The sequence below is a fragment of the Scatophagus argus genome, chromosome 8, assembly GCF_020382885.2.
Source record: "Scatophagus argus isolate fScaArg1 chromosome 8, fScaArg1.pri, whole genome shotgun sequence".
Taxonomy (NCBI): Eukaryota; Metazoa; Chordata; class Actinopteri; family Scatophagidae; genus Scatophagus; species Scatophagus argus.
The window spans coordinates 20,879,310-20,904,772 of record NC_058500.1 but is presented as its reverse complement, the minus strand read 5'-3'; the positions used below and the strand labels follow the sequence as shown (position 1 = coordinate 20,904,772).

Here is a 25,463-nt window from a genome sequence, read left to right as displayed (position 1 = left end):
CAGTTATTTAGAAGCTTAGTGTGAAACTTCAGTGCCTGAGTTTTTAATATGACACATTTTCTCCCAGAACAAATATAAAAACCGAGAGAAACTCTATTCCTTAATTAGGCCTGGTTTAAAGAAAGACACAAGACACTTTGTAATATTTATTCACGCATTGAAATGAGGTGAATGTGGAGTTCCACTACTAGTTCGCTTCATAAATTTTGTGTCAAAAATTGAAGAGTATGTTCTTAGGTGAAAATGTGTGAAACTTTCTATGTGTGTGTGTGTGTGTGCGTGGTCAGTATTGGGTCCAGAGAGCAGTGGAAGCCCCTCATTCTTCTTCATTAGTGATGACTGCTGAGGGGCCTGCAACCTCCTTCTCGCTCTGCATATTTCCATCCTCTGTCCATCTCTAACCCTTCCTCTATAACCCCCCTCTCCATGTACATGTCCTCCTCTTCAACATTTTCTCCCCTCACAGCAATCGCCATTATACTTTCGACCACAACTCTTTTTCCTCCTCCCCGTGCTTTGTTTAGATTTTTTTCTATCATTCATTTCTCTGGTTAATTTTCTCCATCAGTCTCCATCAGTCCTCATCACTGGATTTGTCTCTCCTTTTTTAAACTCTCATTCATTTTTTTCTCTTTCATATCGACTCAGGAGGAAGTCCGTTCCATTATTTGTTTCGCTTCAAGCGATCTCCAGATCTTCCCTGTTAACATTTAATCTTAGCTTTCTCTTTTAGTTGTTTCTTCTTTCACTGTGCACTCTTGTCATGCTTTAACGCCCCCTATGTACAGCAGTCTGCAGGTCTCTGTACATGTACAGCAAGTCTTTTTAGTTCTTCAACACAATTCTTTGTCCACAGTCTTCTCTTTGTACTCTTCTTCATTTTGTTTGTCTATATTGTTATCTGTCAGCAGAGTAGCTGAGCCGCTGTGATCTTTGTACCGGCATGACTCCTGTTCAATCAACAATAAAACCGAAGGTAAAAGAAAAAAGAAATCAATATTAGGTTTTATACCGCTGTGATTCAGTGGCTTTGCCAAAGTTGGCGTGCATTCAGATCAGCAAGAGATACAGATTTATTATCGGTATATCAGTATTGTCAATAGGGTTTTTCTTTGAGAATGGACTTATCAAAACTTGATGAAACTATTTTCTCTTTCCCCTTATCTTCTGGTGTGCTGTCCACAGGGAATCACACTTGCACACTTAACATGCCTCAGACAAAGCACACAGTCTCCTGCACAATGGGGCTGGGCCATTTGGAATCACAACAGTGCTCGAAAAACTGCTATACCATCCCTCTGTTGGTGCACAGACAGCTCCTCCGCATTAACCAAGATACTGAACTGCTCCAATGTTTTGTCCATCCTCCTGTTAACATGAATGAGATGGACAGAATGGCAAACGTCTCTCACTGTAATGCAGTGTAGTACTTAGGTACGACATATAGGTTTTCTGTCACACAGAATGCAGCAGTGAATGTTTTGAATCATTGAAAAACAATGAAATGAAATTTACGATTTAAAACCTCCTCCTAAAAACCTACTGGTTCTAATAAGACTTTACTACCTAAAAAATAAAGTAGATTTTAAATGTGAAGGATTCATGTGCAAATTCTGTCATTCTGAGAAAAGCTCCGTCTTAACACAGTAGTTATTAAACTGCAAAGTGGCCACTGATGAACAGCAGACATGACATGTCATCAGTCAAACCTCCTACCCACTATTGTACCTACCTGTAGCCCCCGGTGGCATGACTGTCAGGGACTGAATGGTACAACAACCTAAATTATTAGCTAAGCACAAGAAAGGAGAATTAAAAGTGCAAATTAATGCCCCTCAATCAGGAGAAGGACAGTCAATCTTAATGCACTGGGTAGTTTCAGAGAACATCTGACAAATCTGACATCTCATCTGCAAGTCCTCCCACCTCTATGCTCCCTCCCTCAGCAGCCAGGGACTGACGACTTCAACAACTTGGACGGCTCGCCAAGAACATTTGAGCAGCCAGATTAAAACAATCTGATTTAGTAATAATCAGTAAGGCAGATAAATATACATTTCTGAGTAGTTTCTTATTGTGGCATGTGCACACAACAAGGAATAGGGATAATTTCCTTTTTACTTTATTCACTGTCTTATGCCACATGACAATCCATCCATCCATCCATCCATTTTCTATACCGCTCATCCGTCAGGGTCGCAGGGGAGCTGGAGCCTATCCCAGCTGACTACGGGCGAGAGGCGGGGTACACCCTGGACTGGTCGCCAGTCAATCGCAGGGCCAACACACAAAGACAGACAACCACACACTCTCACACTCACACCGAGGGGCAATTTAGAGTAGCCAATTAACCTAATGTGCATGTTTTTGGTATTGTGGGAGGAAGCCGGAGAACCCGGAGAAAACCCACGCAGGCACAGGGAGAACATGCAAACTCCACACAGAAGGGCCCAGACCGGGATTCGAACCTGGAACCCTCTTGCTATGAGGCGTCAGTGATAACCACTGCACCACCGTGCCGCCACATGACAATCCATTGAGCATATATACGTATAAATATGCAGTATTATTATTGATGTTTTTCTTCAGCATACCTCACTTACAACCAGTAAAAATCTATTTCACTAAACAGTTACACTTCAGTCCAGCCCAGAGCAGCGACCCCTCACTAAACTCAGCATCAGCCACAGTCAGATAAAGAAGAGTCCTGGTCATGGTTCAATTCTAAAATCTTAGCAGGCAATGTAGAATGTCTCTGCTGAAAGTGCTGTCAACCCAAATGTTGACCACACTGGACAGCAGCAGATGAAGTGGTGCCAGCATCTGCTTTTGAAATGAGTTTAGCCTACATTATTAGCGTTTAAGCACTGGAGCTGAGAGCAGTCAAGCATGCTGTTCGTTGACAAGAGCACGGATCGGCTTCTTGAATGACTGTTTGAATAATCAACCTACAGGGGATGACACATCTACAAGGAGATATTCCTGTAGGCAGAAACGAAAACCACTGTACAATAAAAAAATAAATAAATCAGCTGGCTAACTGTGGAATCCTCATATTAGCCTCGACTGAACTTCAGAATGCCCTTTTGCAAATGTTCCTCGTTTCTTACAAATACTCACAATGCGGCTGCATGATCAGTTTGGAGACCACCAATAACTGACCGATAAAGATTTAAGCACGCATATTGTACTTTAGTTTAAAAATAACACAATCAGAAAATATCTATTAGCTTATTCTATATTGTGTTTTTGTATTTCCAAAATCACAGAAAAAAAAACCCAGAAACGATAGCACGACGTGGAAAACGTGAGTATGGAGATGTATCAAGGCAGGGGAAAATATACAGACGCACAAAAGCAGAAGTGTTTCCAAATCGCTTCCTAAATCACTCCGCTGCTTCTCAGCACTCTCTAAACTTTTTTGCTTTAGGTTTTGCTGCAGTCTCTGATTCCACTTCTGTTTCACTGTGTTTCTCTCTCTCTCCAGTCTGACAGGCAGCTTTTAACTTTAGACTGAATTCTCTGGGTATTAGACCCAAAGCCTGCTATGTGTGTACTCCACAGCTGGACTCCGGATACATACTGTACATGTGAATGTGTGTGTGTGTGTGTGCCTCAGTAGCTGGCCTTGCTGAAGGGGAAAATAACGGCATTTAAAGTTTCAGAGGTCTCAACTTGCAGCCAGCCAGATCCTGACCTTGTCTTAGCTCCACATGCATCTGTGATTGGACGAGCTGCTTCAACAGCACTTCTCTCAGTGTTTTTCAAAATCACCTTTGCTGTTTAACTCCTTCTTGATCCTTCACGATCTCTTTTTTCCTCTCCATTTCACCCTTGACATTGGTCTGTCCTGTACATCTCTGCTCAGATTTTAAAAATCCTCACATTTCCAAATGTCTTTTCCACCTTTTTTCATGCCATTTTCTCTTTCGCTCCTCTCTCCTCTGTGAGCCGAGCTTCCGACACTGATCAGCATCAGAGCCAGAGTCCTAAATGACCTCAAAGTCCCACCAGGCATATAGACGAACACATGTGTGTGTGTGTTGTGTATGTATGTGCATCTGTGAGTGCAGATAAATGAATAGAGAATCCCACCGAGTGTGCGGACACTGTGCATGTGGTACATGTAGCAGCCTCCCAGAGGATAATGACTCGAGGTTGTCTGCTCCGTCTCTGCAGGCTCTGTGGGATCATTTGCCATCAAACGTACGCACATGTCCACACGCACACATAAAGATGGTAGCGTAACCCAGCAGGAAGACGTCTGTGATATGCAGGCTGGTCCTCTGACCCGCTGTGACAGTGATCAAAACACATCACAGCTGCTTCTGTGAGCCTGGGAAGACCAAGACAAGAACTGGAGCAGATTCAGTTCCAATGAAGTCCTTTTCACTCAGGAATGAAAACTCATCATCTGTGCTGTCTTCCCCCGCGTCCTTATATCAATTCATTCTGAACTTTGATTAACTAAATAAGCAGTGGTCTCGCTTGCCGGCCACTCCAAAAACATTTACAATTTGAAAAACGAAAGAAATGCGAAAACAGAAAATAAATTTTCCTCAAGCTCACAGCACACTCACTTTCCATGGGATGCAGTAGCTTAATATTTATTACAAAGAAGAGAGGGGAAATAATGCTTGGCTTAAATTAAATACACAGTATATTTGTCAAAACAATGGCATTTATCCCCAATGTGCCCCTGTGAGGCACAGGGAGGATGCAAACCCCACACAGAAACCTGGAACCCTCGTGCTGTGAGGTGTACACCATGCAGCCCCTCAAGCATGAGGAGGACCCTCTTGTGGGTTTATCTACCTCGCTCACTGACTCGAATCACAGTGCTTACAGATTTGATTGACTGCGCTGCATCACGTGAAACAATTTGTGACGCATGCATTTGGTCAGTAACTTTCCTGGGCAACTAGTGCCGTAAAGGCTAGAACTGCTAAACCGGTTTAAACAGAAACGCTTCACCACAATGTAATAATTCTCAATAACTTACTGGTTATAAATCCCGCACTGATCACTTCTGTGAAAAGGTTATTTTGTTTTCAAACATCATAAGCTCAACAGGATAAGCAGCAATGTTTTTTGTTTGTTTTTTTCCCCCCACGCTGTGTAGTTACATTTAGTGCATCCACAGCCTACACAGCGTCTACTGCACAGGAAGAAAAAGTTATCAGTGATAACCAAACTAACAGTGACGGCTTTTAAAGGCTCGAAATGGAGGAAGAACTTTATAAACTTTCAAACTGACGGGCTGAAAGTCAGGGAGATGCCTCAGGGACTAATCAAGAGGCAAGACCTTGATGTGCAAGTTAAAGCAGACTGAAATGTAGCAAGCTATTCATGCACCACACACACACACACACACACACACACACACACACACACACACATAAACACACACACACACATTGTGAATGATCTGCTGTGTTCTTTTAAAGACAGTCTTCAAAGAGTCTTCACTTCACTCCTTGTTATCTCACACCAACTAATATGAGGAAGAGGCTTTCACTCACTCTCTCTCACACACACACACACACACACACACACACACACCACGCCAGTCCCTGTGAGGACATTTGGTTCTCATAAGTATAGAAATACAACAACACAACGTAGGTTTAGCTTTATGTATATTAAAGTACGGTTGTGTCTGCATGGGTTTCATGCAAGACAGTTACAAAGCTACAGATGCTGTTGAAGGTGCACAAACACACACACACACACAAACACACACACACAAACACAGTATAAGAGCAGAGGAATCAAGTTGCAGCAAGCTGATTATCACATGCTGTATTACTATATGCCAGGGGAAGCCTCGGAGCCCCTGAGCAACACAGTGGAGATGTGAGCAGAGAGCAGCATTAGGCAGGGTAATACGCTGTTCGGGTGCATGATGAGCAGCTACACCTTCAAATGCCTCTACTGTACAAACTTTGGAAGGGCAAGCTTCCAGCATTATGTCCTCCAGCCCCTCCTACCTCCTCCTCATCTTCACATTTTCTCTCCAACTTTCTGTGTTTTGCAACTTAAAAAAATGCTGTGGCGAAGCACAGACTTGAGACTTGCATTTTCTTTTGAATAATACAGCTGTGAATCCAACTGAGGAATGTGGAATGCTGGAAACAAAAGTCGAAAGGCTAGATTTCACTGAGTGCATGTGTTAGTAGTGGTTCTTATGATAAAATACAAAAGAGTGACAAAGAGCAAGAGGCAAGATATATTGACTGAGTGAATACATTGTTTATAATCTGTCTTCACTGCTCACAGACAATTCTAATACAAAGTGCATGGAACTTCAATCATCAAAATTGCCTGTAGATTCCTCCTTCAGCTAGGGGGCACCATAACTAACAAAAATATAAATGAATACAAAAGCAATGCTAAACACTTTTTAAATGGAATGTAAAACAAAACAAACTATTGAGATGGTTTTCCCTTTACTGCACTAGCTGCTAAAGTTAAAAATTAAAACGTTGTTTATTTTACTCTTCTTTGGAAAATAAAATGAGCTAAAATAAAAACTTGTTTTTTCAAAACTTATTGGAGGTAAAATGAAAAGTATAAATAATCACAATCCTTTTAAATTATTTAACCATATATTCAATACATCAATACATTTAGCAGTATTTTCTAATAAACATGTCCTGCCTTCTGCCACATTCAGGGCACCGCATGTGCCAGCATTTGTTCTGTCTTGGTCTCAAACAACTCTCACAGATTAATGTTAAAAAACACAATGTAACTGACAATTAGGTCTGCTCCAAATTTTGCAGACACTTACATTTCACAGACAGTTAAATTTACTTAAATGCAAAGGTCTACAGTCTGCATGGCGAGAATTCTGCTCTCCTGCACTGGTGATAGGACTGTAGGCATTACTGCACCTGACTGGACAATCCAGTTTTGTTTAGTACAAATCAACTGTCTAACTTTTTAATTTCAAGTCTTCAGTTCAAATATTAATAAAATAGTGGCACTGTTAATGTGCCTCAGCCAGAAAATGTCAAATTTTTGCTTTACCTTCTTTTTCACTTACTTTAAATGACTTTGCGCCTGTAAGCTACTTAAAATTAGAACCAAAAATGTGAAGGCTGCAGTGACAAGCTGAACTGTCACTGAAGACTTATTTCATAGAATGTTTTTGCCTTTGAAAAGGTGTCATTTTCAGTATTGGTAGGAAAACAAGTTTGGTAGCGCTGGAGAACTTGGATTTCGTACTTTTACATCAGACATTCACTCTGAAAGCTGCTTCTAATGACAAGATTTTTCTCTGTGCAAAAACCCAAAGTGACGGCACTCAAAATGCTATCAATCAGACTTTTTTTGTCCTTAACTACCCCAGAATAATCTTGAGAACATAAAAAGAAACCAATTTCTTTCTTTTACATCAGACAGAATGTTGCTGTGGAAAAGACAACACATCTTTCAATGGTGAACTTCAAAAGCCACCAGTCAGGCTCGACTGTTACGTCACGAACTTCTCTTAACCCTTTCTTCTTTGAGGGTTCATGTCAAGAAAATTAGTATTAATATTGCCTGAAGATTGCCACTGACATGGCTCTGGAAACTGAATCTTAATGTATGATCTAGGATTGTTTTTAAGCTTAATGGGAGTACTGACAAAATTGTTGTAATCTGGATTCCTTCAAATCTTTTTAAACCTTTCGAATTCTTTCCAGATTTAAGAAAGCTCTCACCTTCTTTGCAGCATCAATGCACTGCAAGTATTCTTTGGCCAGGTCTGAACACCTTAGAGTCTGGTTTCTGTTCTCCCTGTAACAGGATAGAATCTGAGCCTGCAGGCCAGGACACACCGGGTCTGTGTTGTGAGACCTGCAAAAGACAAAGACAGAGATATAAATAAAAAAGGAGACGACTTATGAATGGAGTGAGTTCTTTATCACTGACAGTGTACATTTGGGCCTGCAGTAAAATATTGAAGACTGGAGAAAAAACATCAATGACATTGAGCAACTGATGAGCATCAACATCTAAAGACTGAACATTAGACCATATGTCAAACCTACTGATTCTGAAAGTCGCTCGTGGTGATGAACTTCAGCTCGTTCTTTTCAACAGTGTTTTGGTTCACTCTCACTGGTCAGGTTTAGCAACAACAGGCTAGCTCTAAATATCATCCATATACTTCCTGTTCAGCAGATGAGGTCAGAGACTCACTGAAGAGGAACTTTTAGCGGCTGAGGAGCCAATTATTCTCCTTGGGAGTTAGTGAGGACCAGAAACAGCTAATAGGAGGGCGAGTATAAGGACTTACATTCATCAGGTGGCCACACACATAACTCCAAATGAATGAAAACATTGCTCCATAATTACCGGATGTGTAACTTCGCAGTTTGTTTCGGTTGCCCCAAAGTGTGGCAAGCAAATCTAATCTTGCATGTTTAACTTAAGAAACGGTATTAGCATAGGTTTAGCTAGCCTGATTTGATTATTTGCAGACTGTTGTGAATATACTTAAGTTAAGTTGTTGGGAACATTGTTTCTAATTTTGGTGTAGTATATACATAATCTCTACCACCTAGTCCTAACAGAACATTAAGTAATTAAATAAAGAAAAATATACATGTTCACTTCATGTGCTTCACAGAAAAGTAAAAAATCAAAATATAGGAAAAACAAACTTTGAAGAAAGAAGAGGTCTGAAGATATGAGGCAAGACAAAGATGAAAAACAATTAACAACCTCACCCAGTGCAACTCACTTGACAACCGCTGGTGAGTACAGAACGTGCTTCACTGCAAATCATGCAATTAGCGCTAAATCACACTTAATTGAGTGGGTAGGATCATTCTGATAAAATACAGCTGAAAAGTGTGCTTTGAGAGATTGAATCAGCCGTGCTCAATTTGATATGTGGGCTGTATTATAATTGGTCTTTGCGTGTCTATCCGTATGATTGTTAACTATGACAGGCTTGCTGCCTGGGTGCCTCACTGTAATGGATTCTGACTGATTGAAGCGGAGACAAGCGAGTTACGCATGCCCACGCAGGTATAGAAAGGCACATGCACATATGTACACACCCACACACACTTTGTAGTACAACATAAACATGAAAGCATGATCACACACCTAACACCCAACGTTCCGATCTCCTCTACACTATGCCCCTGTATACACACTTTGTCTGTGAGGAGCATTTAACACCAGATTTAATTGAAAGCCAAATGAAAGATTCTTTTCAGCTTTGATTCATAGAAGACAGCTGACCCCAGCGTTTCAGTTAAAGCATATCCGTATCCACACAGGCACAATACACACTTTATCAACAGTATCACGGATGGAGTGACTGATATTATGTGAGCATGGGTGATAGAGGTTAAACAGGAAAATGAACAGAGATGGAGAAAAAAACATAAAAAGGAAGTGAGATAAAAAGATGAAAGGGAAGGAATGAAGCATCCATTGGAGCTCCCTCAGAATTTCTCTTCCTCTCTTCACCTCTACCTCCAATGCTTTAATTTGCCTATTTAATCTGTCTCCTTCCACTTTTAGTTTCTGTCTTCTCACCAACTCGGTCTCCTTCTTACTTCTCCCGTACTTACTTACCCCCTCCTTTTCTCTCATCACATTAACGACAGAGAGGACGACACCAAGGCGCGCCATCTTTATCTCTCTCTACGTTTGAGGCCACCAAAGATAAGGAACTCTCCTTTAATTTGAAATAAATGGCCTTCATCAGAGAAGCCAAAGGCTCCTGATATCGCTGCATGGTTTATTAAAGGCGCTTGAAGCAGAAAATTGGTTCAGCCGCAGCAAAAGCTAAAGCTCTGTCCACATGCTACATCAAATTGAAGGTGAGGTCTTAAATCAACAATATTTACTGGGCCGCTTTGAAAAATAAATAAATAAGCATACAGAAAGAGAAGGAGAGAAAAAAAAGACGGGGGGGACACGACGATTTGGCTTTATAGCTGGAATGAGGTAAAGCAGCATCCCTGACAGCCCGCTGAGCCATGTATGGGGTTGTTGTTGTTAATGGGACTGTGTGTGTGTGTGTGTGTGCGCACGCTTTGAAAGCATTTTAATGTGTGTGTGTGTGTGTGTGCTGCAAAGACATTTTAATGTGTGTGGGAGCAGACATCTTTGGGGGAGCTCTCTACGCATCCATGAGCGGCAAATATGACAAAACATAAACAGTTAGATTAGTTCCTTAATTAATGGTGCTGCCCATTATTTTTAATCTCCGGCAGCGAAGGCGGAGGCGGACGGAACACAGAGGCCTCAAGACTTCTAGACCACGCAGACCAGCTTACTGAGACAAAGAGAGGGAGAGAAATGAAAGGAGAAGAATTGGAAAATGGACACGAAACACACCACCAACTACAAAAGCCTCTGGCAAAGCTACGAGACTGATAAGGAAGATGCTTTTATCGCCTCTAAACCATGCTCGTCTCTGAGTTAGAGTGATGTTTTTGTGTTTTTCTTAATGGCCTTGGCTATACATATGACGCATTGTTTGTCCTACAAGCCATTTTATTTCTATCCTGTCAACTACAAAACACTGGTATCTCTGCTTTGTTTCAGGCAGCTAATTAGAAAATCTTGTTAACATCTCACAAGAAGTGGTGCCCAAGGAGGAAAAATGAGAAGAATCCAATATTATGACTGGCTTGAGGGCTACAACACAATTTCAGCAAAAGCCTACCACATCTTGCTTTGGCGCCGATACACTGGGCATATGTTGTATTAGAGGTTTTGACATGTTATGAATATAGTGTATCATGTGAATAAGTCCTCTTATTCCCATGTCGGCTTGACACAACTGTATGTTTTCAATGTCAAGACTGGACCAAAGACTGCATGAACAAAAACCAATTTGGCTCATCTTTCCACTGCTCCAACAATCAATAACTTTGGTTTGGTTGCAATAAATCCTTAATTCACCCAGGCGGATGTGAAAATAAAGGGAGAGTGGAAAGGAAGATGGACGTCAGGGAGAAAGCGGGGGAAAACATTGTGTAGAGCCAGAGTATTTTCACGACTAAAGGTTGTACACTTTTACACTGTTATGTGTAGGCTTAAGCTCCTACCTTTATCTTTTCAACTTTTTAGCTGCCGACATCCTAGATATATTCTTCTGACCCATATTGTCAACTGTTCTGTCTGTTTCTCTCTGAAACTAAATCATATTTCTTCATGCAGTTAATAACAATGTGGGCTCCATGCTGGCTTCACTTAGTTTTGGCATTCATGACATTCTTTTCAATTGGCAGTTGGGCAAATGGGTCTAATATATCTACTCGCTCATATATAAATTGTTCTATCATCAAATAACAACAGACTTATCTGTTTAATCTTATCTGCCTTGCTCTCAAAGTTGCAGCAAGTTGAGCACATACATTTTGAGTTTCACATTGTCAACATAATTAAACTCCACGATAATTAAAATGTTTGCTTGTCTTTCACCTTATGTCCGTCTTTACCCTAAACCATTTTCTCATGAGTGGCTATTGGCACTGAGCAGGTGCAACTCTCAACAGAGATGAGAAAAAAAACTAGATGGTCAACTCCTAAGGTACATCCATCATCAGCTTGGGAAAACGTATTAAATTCCTTTTTTACCGCTTTCACAAAGGAACAACTTAGTTGCAAAATTCACTAGCCTGATATTTAACTGAGGGAGTGGGCAATCTTTATTGCTGAGCCCTTCAATAGTTCATATTTGCTTTTCCAACTAGACAAAATAAAGCTGAATAAAAATATTCTATTACAAGGGTAATAGAACAAACAAAACATCAGACATAACACCCAGACAAGACATTCAAAGAACAAGTTTATGGCTGCATCAAAAGAAGAAATGAAAAAGACCAGTAAGAGCCGTCTTTCTCTGAGAAGTAAAAAGTTCTGCATATTCAGTTACTACACTTTCCTCAGGCCAGGCATCACACTCACATCAGCAACCATTAAACCTAGGCATTTTGTTCTCTTAGCCCTGAACAACTTGAGCCTACACTGTCAGAATTAACATCATGTTTGATATTCTGTTTAACATTCTCCTCTACTTCTCCCCCTCCAACTCTGGTGGATTCCTTCTCTAATCCCTCCTGTCAGTGAGGCTTCTGTTGTTGCTGCTGCTACACTTCTCTCTATAATTTTTTCTTGCATTACTTGGGTATATGGGCATTTTGTACAGGGAATATAATATAATATGGCATACATAGGCCAAGCCACAGGTGACTCTGATGATAGAGATAGTCTTATAGACTTGTTTTCATACAGTATTTGGATGTGTGAAATGCTCAGGTAGATGGAATCAACTGCATTCAATTCAAGATCAAAGTGGAAAGATAAGACTGTTCAACATTTTAGGAAATATGCTTATTTGCATGCCTTTAAGGTAAACACATAGCCAGCAGGGGACTGTCTTGGCTTAGCCTAAAGACTAGCTATAATCTCATGGCTGAAGCTTCATATTTAGTGTACCTACATGACAGTGGCATCAATCATCTAACTCTGCAAAATTCATTTCCTGAAACATCTAATTCTTTAAAGTCTTCAGCTTGAATCCAGCTAATAGAAATGTACTTATTTAGCATTGCTTTGCAACATTTCATTAATTTGCTTAAAATTGGATGAGTCCTTTGATGTTTAATCCCTCCTGTAGAACGATTCTCATTCTCCCTGAAGAACCTTGATTCTCTGTAGGGAGGAGAGTGAGGTAAACAGGTCCATCCTTATCTACTGAGGCAGGAAATGGCATTTGACATATCAGAGGTTCCGAATTCCTTAACAGACTGCTTTACCATTACCGCCTTGATTAATACTGGGGGCAGTGGTGAAGTAAAGAGAAAAAGAAAGATGATAACAGGAGAGAAACGGGGCAGGAGAGGTGAAAAGGAAAGCAGCTAGAGAGACAGAGTTGCCTCTTATCTCTTGCTTGTAGCTTGTATGCACCTGCACCCTGACATGTTTTCAATTGACTGAGGGCACACATCCTCTTCTCACCTATTTTGTATCTCCACACTCCTTCCCTTGTCCTCACCCATCTCTCCATTTGTACCACCACCGCAACCACGAAGACAGGGTCCTCTATACACACTTCACTTTGTCTCTCATAAACCACTGAAGTGAAGCTAGAGAATGTCATCCCACTCAATAACCTCTCACGTTTGACACTCCTTTTCCAATGCTGTTTATCTTTCTGGTTTCCACAGTGGCTCCAATGAATATACATAGTTTCCACAAATACATTTCTGTGACCTTAAAATATTTTTTTTTTTGCACTGATGTTATTTTGTTGCTTAGAAAAGTTCTAAAGAAATAAACAGTCTGCTTCCCACAACAGTCTGACACACTGTGGAAAAACATAGTAAAATACAATATTTTCTGGCATTGCCAGATATGAAATGCTCCTATAGTACAAATCAGATCTTAAATACCCTTATCCCACATCATTTATAATAAATGCACCATCCATGACCACCCCTCTTCTAGTTTTAAAAATATGTTCATTGAAAATAGATTTGATTTTTGATTTAATGTCTGCTCCTCATTGGTTGATGTATACAATATATCATACAGTACTGCAAATGGCACCCATACTTCACTTCAAAAAGGGAATTCATCTCATTATCCATCTCTACTTTCACTGCAACATGTCCCTGACGATACTGATGGATACCTTTTTTTTGGTTGGCTTTTCTCTTAAAGGACAACAACAATTACCAAGGAGACTATTTTAACACTTGGACTCTGGCCATGTCAATGTTTCCAGCCTTATCACCAAGTGATCTCCATAGGCTGGTATCCTCTGACACAGGCTGGGAGGATCTGACAAAGGCTGACTATTAAGGCTAGTTGGACCACTACTGTAATAGACAGTGGGCCTTGTTAAAAGCCTCAGAGACTGACCTGAGCTGTCTGATGTGGGTATCTAGCCCTGTCTGTCTCCGCCTTGCTCTCATTCTATTCCTTTCAGCTCTGAAGAGGAGGCTGTCTCTCTCACTCTCTCACACACAAAATGTATGGAAACTAAAAAGACAACTGTTTCCATCCTCATGTCTTTTACACTCAGTTCGTAATCCCACAGCTAGGTAGATCCATCTGCTATTATATATATATATATATGCAGTCATTTAGTTAATTTTGATTAATAGTTAATTTTGCATTTATTATCAATTAGATCAAATATTAATATCAGTTATTAAATATGACAAAGACATATGACAAAGAAACATTCATTTCAAAATAAAGGATAAAGACAGAGATGGTGTGCAGTGAACTTACACAGTGTGGAAAAAAAATGAAAAAGCAAAGCAAATGGAAAGAGAGAGAACGAGGAAGGTTATTGGGGCTGTTTTGTCATGCTCCATTGAGTTTGACATTTCTGAGTGCTACAGGCCACAGTCTTTCTTGCTCTTTGTATCACCTCTCTCTTTCTCTCTCCCACACACACATACACACACACACAGTGGTTCCATAAAAACCTCAAAATGCTGCCAGCCAAAGGCCCCTTTTTGCTCCTAGGATTAAACTGTGGATTAACACATCACACATATACTGTATACACATACAGGCATCTATACACACACTTATACAGAACTTATACTTATACTGAACACAGAATGACACAAATAGTGAAGTCAGAGGCTTTTTCAAGTCAAGTTGGATGCTTCATCAAAGTCAAAGTACTGAATTTTTAAATCTATTCTAATCTATTTTATCAGCAATTGTATAAAAAATAAAAAACCCCACTGATTCCAATAATCAGAAAAATGCTAAATACCGGATATGATAATCGCTCAAATCCAGTTCACAATATATGCGCTTCATTTTGTTTCATTTCTTTATCATCCAATTATATGGGGTGCAGGGGCAGCAGTCTCAACAAGGACGTCCAGACCCTCCTCTCCCCGGCCACTTCCACCAGCTCTTTCATACATGTAAATATGTGTGTTACTTTTACTATTTGCTATTTCAAACAGCAAATGCTACGTAAGTACTGATTGTGGCTGGGTGCTGCATGTGCCACCATCTACTAAGACAAAATGATCATGAGGTGAGATCTGGGTGCTTTAGTTTCCTGGGAGAAACCCTGTACATATGAACTTGACATGGACTTCACTCACACACCTTTGGATAGGAGAAGACAGATTCTCCAAGGCTTTTAACTTCAAATAAAAGGTCAAACAGCTAGTGAAAGTTTGCTGAAAAGTATGAGAGCTACACCACTTAGGTGTAAGGAAACAGTGATGCATTCAGTTCAACTATCTGAGGACAGAATGTTCAAATCTGTTACAATTCATTTAAAAAATGAAATTAATTCCAACACTACAGAGCCTATGTCCTACTTATTCATTTTAATTATGAGCTAAGAAACTAACTGGACATGTAACTGTCCACAACAGCACATTAAGACAATTACAGCTTGGGCAGTGCTACACACTATCAAACTATTCATTAGGCCACAATGGTCCACGTCAAGTGCACCCTATTTAGTTTGCATATTGTGACATACAGACAGTCTTATCCTGTCACCTTAATCCACTTATTACAGTAAGACCACTACATTTCCCGGAGGTTAGGGTTAGACAAGATTACAGAAAGAATGCAAGAATAATCCACTTTCCTTTAATAGCAGTATATAATTGACCATAGGGTAGCATCATGCAGGAAGTCCAGACTGTTTTATCTTCTCTGATAAGATACTCATGGATTTAGAATACCTTTCTTCTTTGTCCCCACACACACGCGCATATGCGCGCACACACACACCATCCCAATGTGCAAGGATTAGGGGAATTACTGTACAGCATTTCCCAGAGGTGAGATCACCTGGTCTTCAGCATCAGCATAGATCAAAAACATGTTGGCACTCTTGTTAAATCTGACTGTAATGGGGGTCTCATATTCCTAAGCTGCTGATAACAGCATTCAGTCACTCCAGATTACCATGGAAGGGCTGTATTACCATAACTATAGGGAGGGCTGGCACAATATGAGTGTGTGTGTGTTATCATCAGACTTCGGCGTGAATGTGTAGTCAGCAGGTTATTCTCTATTCAGTTTTCAGTTCATTTTTTTAGTAGTTATCCAGGCAGAACTGACTGACCATCCATCTTCTTAACAAGTCATGTCATGCTTTCAGTACACCTTCAGACTGCTGTCGGCTACTGGGAGCTGTACAGTACATCCACAGCACTCTATTTGTGGCATCTGCTCTTCTTAGGGAAGAATTCCTAATGAACGTATTCCCCCTGCTGATATCACTGTGAACTGTGCATCATTTGTAACTGCTATCTGCCCCTTCTTGAACTTCCACCTTACCGTGGTGGAGGGGTCTGAGCGCCCAGGAGCTATATTGTCGGGGCCCCCACCCTGGAGTCCTGGCTTCACTCACACACCTTTGGATAGGAGAAGACAGATTCTTCAAGGCTCCAGGAGCCCATGGGTGAGCACATAGTGTCCTTGCCTTCACCCATGGGGCCTGGCCGGGACCAGTCCGAAGTACGGACATGGGTCTGACCTCCTGTGGGCCCACCACCCGCAGCAGGAGTCAAAGGGGCCTTTTGTAGTGTGGATTGTGCAGACAGACAAAGGCATGGACTTTTGCAGTCTGATTACTGGTTGGTCATGGAGATGTTCAATTACTGGACTTCTGTGCTAGTAATTGTGTCCATAAGTGCACTTGGCACCAGGATACCCTAGGTCGCAGGTCTGTGACTGACTTTGTAGTCATGTCATCAGATCTGCGGCCGTATGTCCTGGACACCCTGGTGAAGAGAGGAGCAGAGCTGTAAACTAATTACCACCTGGTGGTAAGCTGGATCAGGCGGTGGGGAAGGATGCCAGATAGACCTAACGGACCTGGAGAGTGCTGGAGGGGGCAAGAGTTTGCCCAACCAAAATACATGTAGACTACATGACTTTGACTTGAAAAGGGTTTACGACTGTGTCCCTCTAAGTATCCTCTGGAGGGTTCTCCAGGAATATGGGATGGATGACCTGTTGTCTTCTGTGTCCAGAGGAGCCATTTGAGGTGGTTCAGGCATCTGGTCAGGATGCCTTACGGACATCCCTGTGGGGAGTTGTTTCAGGCATGTCCATCTGACAGGAGACCTTGGGGCAGACCCAGGACACAATGTAGGGTCTACATCTCCCAACTGGCCTGATAACACCTTAATGTCTCACTGGACAAGCTGATGGAAGTGGCTGGGGACAGGACAGTCAGGGCTTCCCTGCTGAGACTGTTGCCCCTGTGACCTGGACCCAGATAAGCGGTAGAACACAAGACAAGACGAGAACTGGCCTACCTCAACATCTGTCTCACTTAAATTAAAACAAAGCTTTAAATGAATCATTTGTAATTGAAATGAGCTGAAAATCATGCAATACACAACAACAAAAAGCTGGTCACAAACTAAAGCCTCTTACTGGTGTGACACAATATGTAACAGCATGTTGAGGCCTGGTCTCTAATGTGAATTTCAGCAGGGTCTTTTACAGAGTGCAGTGGCAATAACTGGTCACCTTTTCCCTGACTGCGGCTCATTACAAGTCCACAATGAGAAGTGAGCATGATGAAATTTGGTATTGTTGAATTCAGTTTAATTAAAGCAGCCAATTAAAACAATTATCACACTAGTGAGGCGTTCTCTAAGAGAATGTATAGATTAAACTGGCTAAAAATTGAGTAAAAGTGCAGATCACTATCTATCGCTGCTTATTAGTCTGCTGTGTGGGTGTGTGTGTCAGAGGTTCCAGGGAATAACATTTCCTCACTATTAGAAAGGCAAATTTGATTGTGAATATGTGATTGTGTGTGTGTGTGTGTCTCACCTCACGCTTTCTTCCATCTTGGAGGCAGCTTGGTGAAATTGCTCCTTGCTCTGTTCGTATCTTTCCAAGTTCTAAGGACATACAAGGACATAAACAGAAAGTATTGTTGAACCTTTTATTTTCTTCTTCTTTTCCTTTGTGTTGTAAGTGCAAGCTGTTTCCATATGGACATAATAAATCAGATTTGGGCAGTGGCTTCATGCAGTACACCTTTTTGACCAGTTTTGTGCAATGCAACATCTGAGAAGCAAAAAAAAGGACTCAAAACCACAAAAGCGGTGTCTCATGGTTGGCCATGAGTAAAAGAAAAAAAAGAGCCATTTATAAAGGGCATGGAGAGACCTATTTACAGCACAGCATATGTCTGAAAACCAAAAAGATCAGGTGAAATATATAAAAATAACATTTGCAAGAGGAAATGTGCTTGGGTTATGGAGACTCAACAGCTGCATGTAGAAATATTTCAACACCATTAAAAACAAAAAAAAGAAATCTGCATGTTTTTCTCTGATAAAGCTTGATTAGCTGTTTTCTTGTCTTTATGCTAAGCTAAGCACACCACGGACTGGGAGTAGCCTAATAGCTAACAGACAAATGTTGGATCGCTCTTCTCATTTAACTGAATTTTTGATTCACTTTTGAGACTTTGTGGCATAGTAACTTAGTAACATAGTAACTACTATATCCATCACAGATTTTTTTAAAGAATCCCAGCCTTCTGTCTCTTATTCTTTCTCACATTCTTCTCATATTTCATTGGTTCATACTTTGTCCCCACTGAATCATTTTTTTTCTCAATGTACTTCATTCCCTCATCTTTCTCGTTCCCTCATCTATTGCAGCTTCCTTTTCGCCTTTGTCTTTGTCTTTCACTGACATCATTTTAACACAAAATGTGCAACATGATGGAAAAGTTCATAGGAAGGCTTTGCCAGTCCTGCCTCTTTTAGCAAAACTAAAGCTCAGCAGTAAAGAGTTGCGTTTCTCATACATTTTTTAAGAAATAGTGATTTCTGACTTTGCAGCTTGCCTGGTGAGCACCAAACCTCAGGCAAGCAGGCAGTGGTATTATGATAAAACAAGCAGCTAATCCACAACAACTGCAGCCCTTCCTCTGCTGATCCTCCTTAGGCCTTCCAGCGCCAGGCAACCCCACCCCAAATGTTTAACCAGCAAACTGTACCAGCTGGGGAGGGAAGGATGATGGGAAAAAGAAAAGAGTGAAAAAGCAAGAAGGGAGGTAAGAGAAAAATAAAGACAGGGGAGAAGCAGAAGGCATGAAGGTAAAAGGCAAGAAAACAGAGAGGGAGAAAGAGGGAAGAGGGAGAGAGATTCATGAACTCTGATTTTTTGGTGTAAACAATCTGCCTTGACTACTAGGGTTGGATAGGGCTCTGTGTATAACAAATCTGTGTATGGGCACATGTAAGAAGGTATGTGAGATATAAAAGGAGTCCTGCCTGTGACAGCTGTACACTGTATTGCTCTCACAGGGGTGTTAAAAGGGGATTACACAAGCCTATGCATGGCTTATGATTGCAGAAAGAACATTTCCATTCTACAAAGCGTTCCTCTTAGGGGCAAAGCAATGGGTACTGAGTGAGTAACCATAACTAGGTGGTGTGTCAGGCCACAGAAGTAGTCCTCTTCGTGCCATGGCTTCCTAATTATGGCAAGTTATTTTGCTGAGGGACTGTCTAACACACACAGTTGTGTTGCATGCCACAACCAACACTGAACTAATAATAAAAGTGGGATGACTACCAATGCAAATTCAGTTATACAGATGGGACTATAAGGCACACCATTGAGTCCAAATAGTGTAAGTGTACACAGAGAGAAAAGTTTCACAAGAGTTAAGAACAACTCAATTAATTAAAACTTAAGAGTGTTGACCCAAAGGGCCAAAATCACACAAACGGAAAAAATGGCACAAAGTGGTAGGTACTGCTGTGGTCTTCCACATAAAAAAGCAGAAAAACAAGTTATAACCGGCCAGTCCCATGAGCATGGAGTGCAGCACATCTATTATCAGAGGCTGAAGATCAACTTATCTGCCCTGATGCCTTCAGATGCCTGCAGGGACTTAATGAACTGAAAGAGAACCTTTTCATACAGGCTGGTATGGACAAATGATAGCGTAAGAGTCGCATATTTCATTTCATTACACCTTTGACATCGTGCCTCAGTGTACCCTCATTAGCGCTTTTCCGATCTAAAACATTTACTTTGATTAATATTACACAGTCTCATTCAGCAGTCAGATGCATGTTCATAGCTACAACTAGTGGCACAGAGACAGAAATACTGTAAATATACAGTATGCATATTCTACACATACATTTCATACACTGTGAAAGATGGTGCATGTGCACAAGGCTGATTTCCACTCACAGTTCGCCATAAACGAACATACACATACCCTTAATGACACATTTGCATACCAATACATCTGCCCACTCTACCACTCATTAGACCTGTCAGTGAAAATAAGGACAAAGAAGCAGCACAATTTTACCATTTGTGTCACATCAGCAAGGTTCCACAATAATGCCAGAGCCGCTGACACATCTGTGGCTATTTGCAATGCCCACAGGACTAATTCATCACATCCACCTGTACCGCCGAGCCCTCCATCACCACCATTACACATCAGAGATGAAACCAATAATTTAGTTTATAGTGCTTTTATCAATCAAACACACCAACTAACACAACAAAATGATAACTCTGGTGTATATAAAATTTTAAAAAGTTAGCATAGTTATAAAAGTAATTTTTCAAAACTAAATGTTTATGCTTTCTACTTCACTTTCCTTTGTAAATTTCCACCTTGTCATATACAGTCAAAGGTACACCACGCATCTTAGCTTTTATAAATACCAGTGTATGTGTGGCTAAATGGAGTATGCATGCTTCAGGCTCAATGCATTGACAGTGCATCGGGTCTCAAGGCCATGGAGCAATACATCATGGAGACTGACAGACAGTAAGCTAGGGCAGGAAATGTTGCTTGCTGAGAACACAGAGTAAATCCTGCAAGTTTAGTGTCACAACTACATTTCTAGCATTGGTGCTTTATTCACTTTCCATCGTACTGGATCGGTTCCAGTATTTAATGTACCAATTTTGTATAGAAAAACTGAAAAATACAAATTCATGCCATCAAAGTAAATTTCATTGAGGAATTATTATTCTTTTATTATTATTTTTTTACCTTATTCAAAGAGACAAAGTGCGTGAATATGTGTGGCATCACCAGTTGCCATGGTGACAGCAGCGACTTAAGGGGTGTATGTTGTTTTTCTTATCCAGAGGATGGCATATGAAGTGTCTTACTTTAACTGGCAGTGAACTGCCACCATCCCCCTCCTCCTGCTGCTCAACAGTTTTCTTTCACTCCTTCTTTTCTATCCATTAAAGCTTCTTTACCACTATACACATTTCAGACTGTAGCCTTATCTGCAGTCACTGTCCTCCATTCATCGCTCTGTCACTATCCTCTGTGACAACCTGAGCTCCCTCACACTAGTGAACTGTATTTGCCACGACAGATGATGCTGCAAAATAGTTATGAGATTTTGCTATGCAATAAAACCCCAGATAAGAATAAAATTCAAACATATCTGCCACCACTCCTGTCTTCTTGTACCATCTTTCTCAGTGTCGCTGCCTGCAGATGCAGCTTGGCAGGTGCTGCAGATCTACATTTCCTTTTAAATCAAGAAGGCTGTTCCTCTTCGTGAAACATGCTTGTCACAAGACTTACCATTCTGCACAAATATCAGAAGATCCCCGCTGACAACAGTGTGCTTTTCTCACTATTGCCGCCATAATAGTAGCATGTATGCAAGAGGCACATCAGCTTAACTTTGACCGTGTTGCACATACATGCAAGAAGGTAAAAGGTGCTATAAAAGGAATCACATAATACCTTGATTAATCATGTCTTAGTTTTTAACTCTGGCAGATTGCCAAGACATCTTCTTTTTCAAAATCAGTGTACAGCTCCCCTAAGGACACTATTAAGGTTGGAAAAACTGATAGAATTACTGAACATAGATATCTTAGTAATAATGGATAATTAGTAATAATGGATCAAAATTACTCATTAAATTAAAATTAAATTTTTTACACAAATATAATTCTATGGATACAGGCGAGATGTAATTATGCATACCTTGAGAACATTAGAGCACTTGTACAAATAAATATTAAATATTCTGGATAAAAAGCCAATTTAATAATCATCACTGGACAAACATTATCTTCTGAACTTTTTGCATACACAAGACACAAATGTAAATAAAATATAAAATGCTCAAAGGCTCTGACCCTCCTCTACTACATGATCTGTTCGAAATACAGCAACTCTGCAACCACTGACTGCATTTGATTGGTTGACATGATATACAAACATTGTTGCCTTTAATATGTCTAATGTGGCACGCACGTGTGTGTGTGAGTTAATTGTGACCAGCTGGTGGATGGCACATGAAAATTAGCTGAAAACTAAATTTGGTACGTCAAACGGCAACGTTCATATTTTATATTAGGCAAGGACCATTACAGGTCACTGTGGTGACAATCACAGAGTATACAACTTGTTAGCTCTCTCACTTGCACTATATAGGCAAAAGTATTTGGACATACCTCTTTACTATTGAAAGCAGTTGAGGTATGTGGCTGTTTTTCAGGGATGGGCCCAATACCAATGTCCAACACCCCCTGTTGGAGTCCCAATACTTTTGTCCATGTAGTGTATGTCCTCCACTAATCTTGCTTCTCTGGTCCGATACCATTTTTCAAATCATCCGACTTCATTTTGTTCTCATCCTTTTCTCTAATCTGTGCCAGTTCACAATGAGTGAGTAGATAAGAGTTGACATGTCCTGCTCAAAGTCAAAATCTACAGCAATCAATACAACGTCTATGAAATGAAAGAAAAAGGCAACACGACAGAAAATAAAAGAATAATGAAGCAAATGTCTACAGAATTAGGGCCAGGAAACAGGCAAAGCAGGTCAGTGAACAATGTCATCAAGCTTGTTAGTTGTGAAAAGGCTGTCAACAGTCAAGCAGCATTTCTGCTTCCCTGCTGATGATGATTGCAGCCATCGCCCCAGCTGTCGACACATGTTTACACCTGCACTGCAACTACAGGAATACAATTCTTAATTTCAGTGCTTGGAGAACACTGGAGCTGATGGTGATCTTGCTATTGGCTAATTAAAACAATTTCATTTTAAAGGTAACGCGGAGTTGAAAAAAAAGAAATTGCAAGCAACAGATTAAGATAAACAATGTCTCACACAGGGTACAACTGGTCAGAGTAGAGCATTGTTAAGGTTTTGACTGAAAGTTGGTGCCGTGACATAAACACACAAATACAGCACGTTTGCACTGTAAGACAGGAAAATAAACAGACACTTGCCAAAACAGCAAAAGGCCTAACTTTTAAAGACATCACAAGCATTGGTCTGCATGTGGGTGGTAAAAAAACTCACAAACGCACGCACACACACACACACACAGAGCTCTTTGATCCAACTGTAAAAGGAGCAGTCTTTTAACTCACACACACCCACTTCATCTAACCTTTTGGTCTGACCTGACGGACGGTGACAGTGGCATTCACTGAACAACACAAAAGAATTTTATATGGTGTACACTATTGACCCAGGGCTCTGTGTGGACCTGTGTGTGTGTGAGCTCTGAAAGATAGTCTGTGTGTCATGTTCTGTGTCCTATATGCTTAAATGCATATATATCCATCTCCTTCAACATTGTCTTACATTCGTCTCTTGCACTGTGGCCATATTGGAGTCACAGAAGTCACTAATGGAACACCTAATAAGTTACAGGTTCAGACTAACTGTACCTGCGACCTTACAGCAACCACAGAATACAACCATATTTTACTCAAGTACACACTTGCAACAAATTCTAGCAGTGTTTAGCTTGTTTAGATGTTTGAGAAGCAGGAATTGCTACAGTATGTATTACTTAAATAAAATGATGTTTTGGAATGGTTTAGCGTGGCTTGCTTAATAAATTGTATGGTATTGGGGTACTGGGGGCAGCCGTCGCCTGCTCCCCGGCACCTAACACCCCAACTGCTCGCCATTCACCTGACACGGCAGCCCACTGCTCTTCTGCATGTTCACTGCATGTATTGTGTTGTGTTGCATGTGCATTCAACCAGTGATGGGTTAAATATGGAGAAGAAGAAGTATTCTCGTTTGGGAAAAAGACTGCATGAGTGCTCCCTGTTGCACATGCCAACCATGAAGATTCGGGTGCATGCATCAAAACTGGAACAATAAATTTGAAAATCACTTCAGAGACAATTTCAGATTGCACCACGGGATGACTTTTTTGATTTAATTTGAAGACAAAGAGTATTTGAAAGAAAAAATTCCCTCTCGTGGCAGCTAAATTGCAAATGAATTGTCCTGATGCGTTTAAGCCCATTGGCCCTAAAACTCCACACAGAACGTTTAAAATACAGTATACAACATGCATTCCACAGCCCAGAAGAGAAATGTGTAAGAGACAAAATAAGAAGTTATGTATCTTAAACAATCTCCATATTTTTCAGTCTCACAGTGTCATTATCAGGATATTTTGTACTTAAATGACATTAAATGTAGCAGGTTGGACCTCAATGGAGTGTTTACCACGGGTGAGCAACATACACAAGCACTTTTTTAGCTCAGGCAAAATAATGAGGGAAGAGGAATGTAAGCCGCAGCGCTGCAATGTTTAGTAATGTTAACTTATTATGAAATTCATATCTTCATCTCCAGATGGGTGCAGCCTCAGTGGAAATACTGCTAACAAGCTAAACTAATAAGCAGATTCGAAGCCCTCGCTCCAGCATATTGAGCAGATAGCTTTCCACAGGATGAAAGCGGTAAACTTTGACTCGGTCTACATAGGGCCCTGAGTAAATGCACTTCCATAAGAAAGTGCAACACAGCAGAAAAGTGAAGTTTTTAATACAGTATAAAAAAAAAATAGATTCTAATCAGAGGGCCATCCTGGCTCCACTGGTTAGGAAGACAGACACTCATACTTACATATCGCCTATGTGTGTATATGTGTCAATATGGTGGTGTGTGTGTGTGTGTGTGTGTGTGCGTGCATGCCATCTTAAATAAGTCCTCAGCCTCTCTGTTTGGTCAGGAAAAAAGGGTACTGCTTTTGGCATTATATGGCGTAAAGCAGTGTGTGTGTGTGTTTGTGTGTATGTGTGTGTGTTTAAACTCTGCAGATATTTCTGGTGCACTACGTGGAGGCCCCTGCTGACAGTGTGTCAAGAAACCTGTCAGACTCGGAGGAGGATTATTATCTCCTTCTGTATCCTCTGTTTCCACCAGCTTCAAACTATACTCTACGATGACAAGGGTGTGAGAGTGAGAGAGGAGAAAGATAAAGGGAGCATGAGGCAAATAATAACAGGTTCATATAGAAAAAAAACGAACACTAAATGGCCACATCATATAAATGGTACTGCTGTTTTACTTGTATTGGCATTTTGCATGAAATAAAGATGTAGCATATCCATATAGACACTATAAAGGAACAACTAAACAGTCCTGGAATGGTGTTACAGCTCTTCTGTGTAAGCTAAATGCCATACTTCA

General features: G+C 40.7%; 1 protein-coding gene across 6 annotated transcripts in view; it reads right to left on the bottom strand.

The window, feature by feature from the left end:
• The window catches only part of LOC124062865 (MICOS complex subunit mic25a-like), a 65,853-nt gene that overhangs the window by 10,022 nt on the left and 30,368 nt on the right, over positions 1–25,463 (bottom strand). For all 6 annotated transcript variants that reach the window (XM_046395900.1, XM_046395899.1, XM_046395898.1 and 3 more), the window contains 2 exons: positions 17,815–17,885; positions 7,710–7,845 (listed from right to left, as the gene is read on the bottom strand). In XM_046395900.1, coding sequence (XP_046251856.1) covers positions 7,710–7,845; positions 17,815–17,885 — 207 coding nt within the window. The remainder of the gene's footprint in view (positions 1–7,709; positions 7,846–17,814; positions 17,886–25,463) is intronic.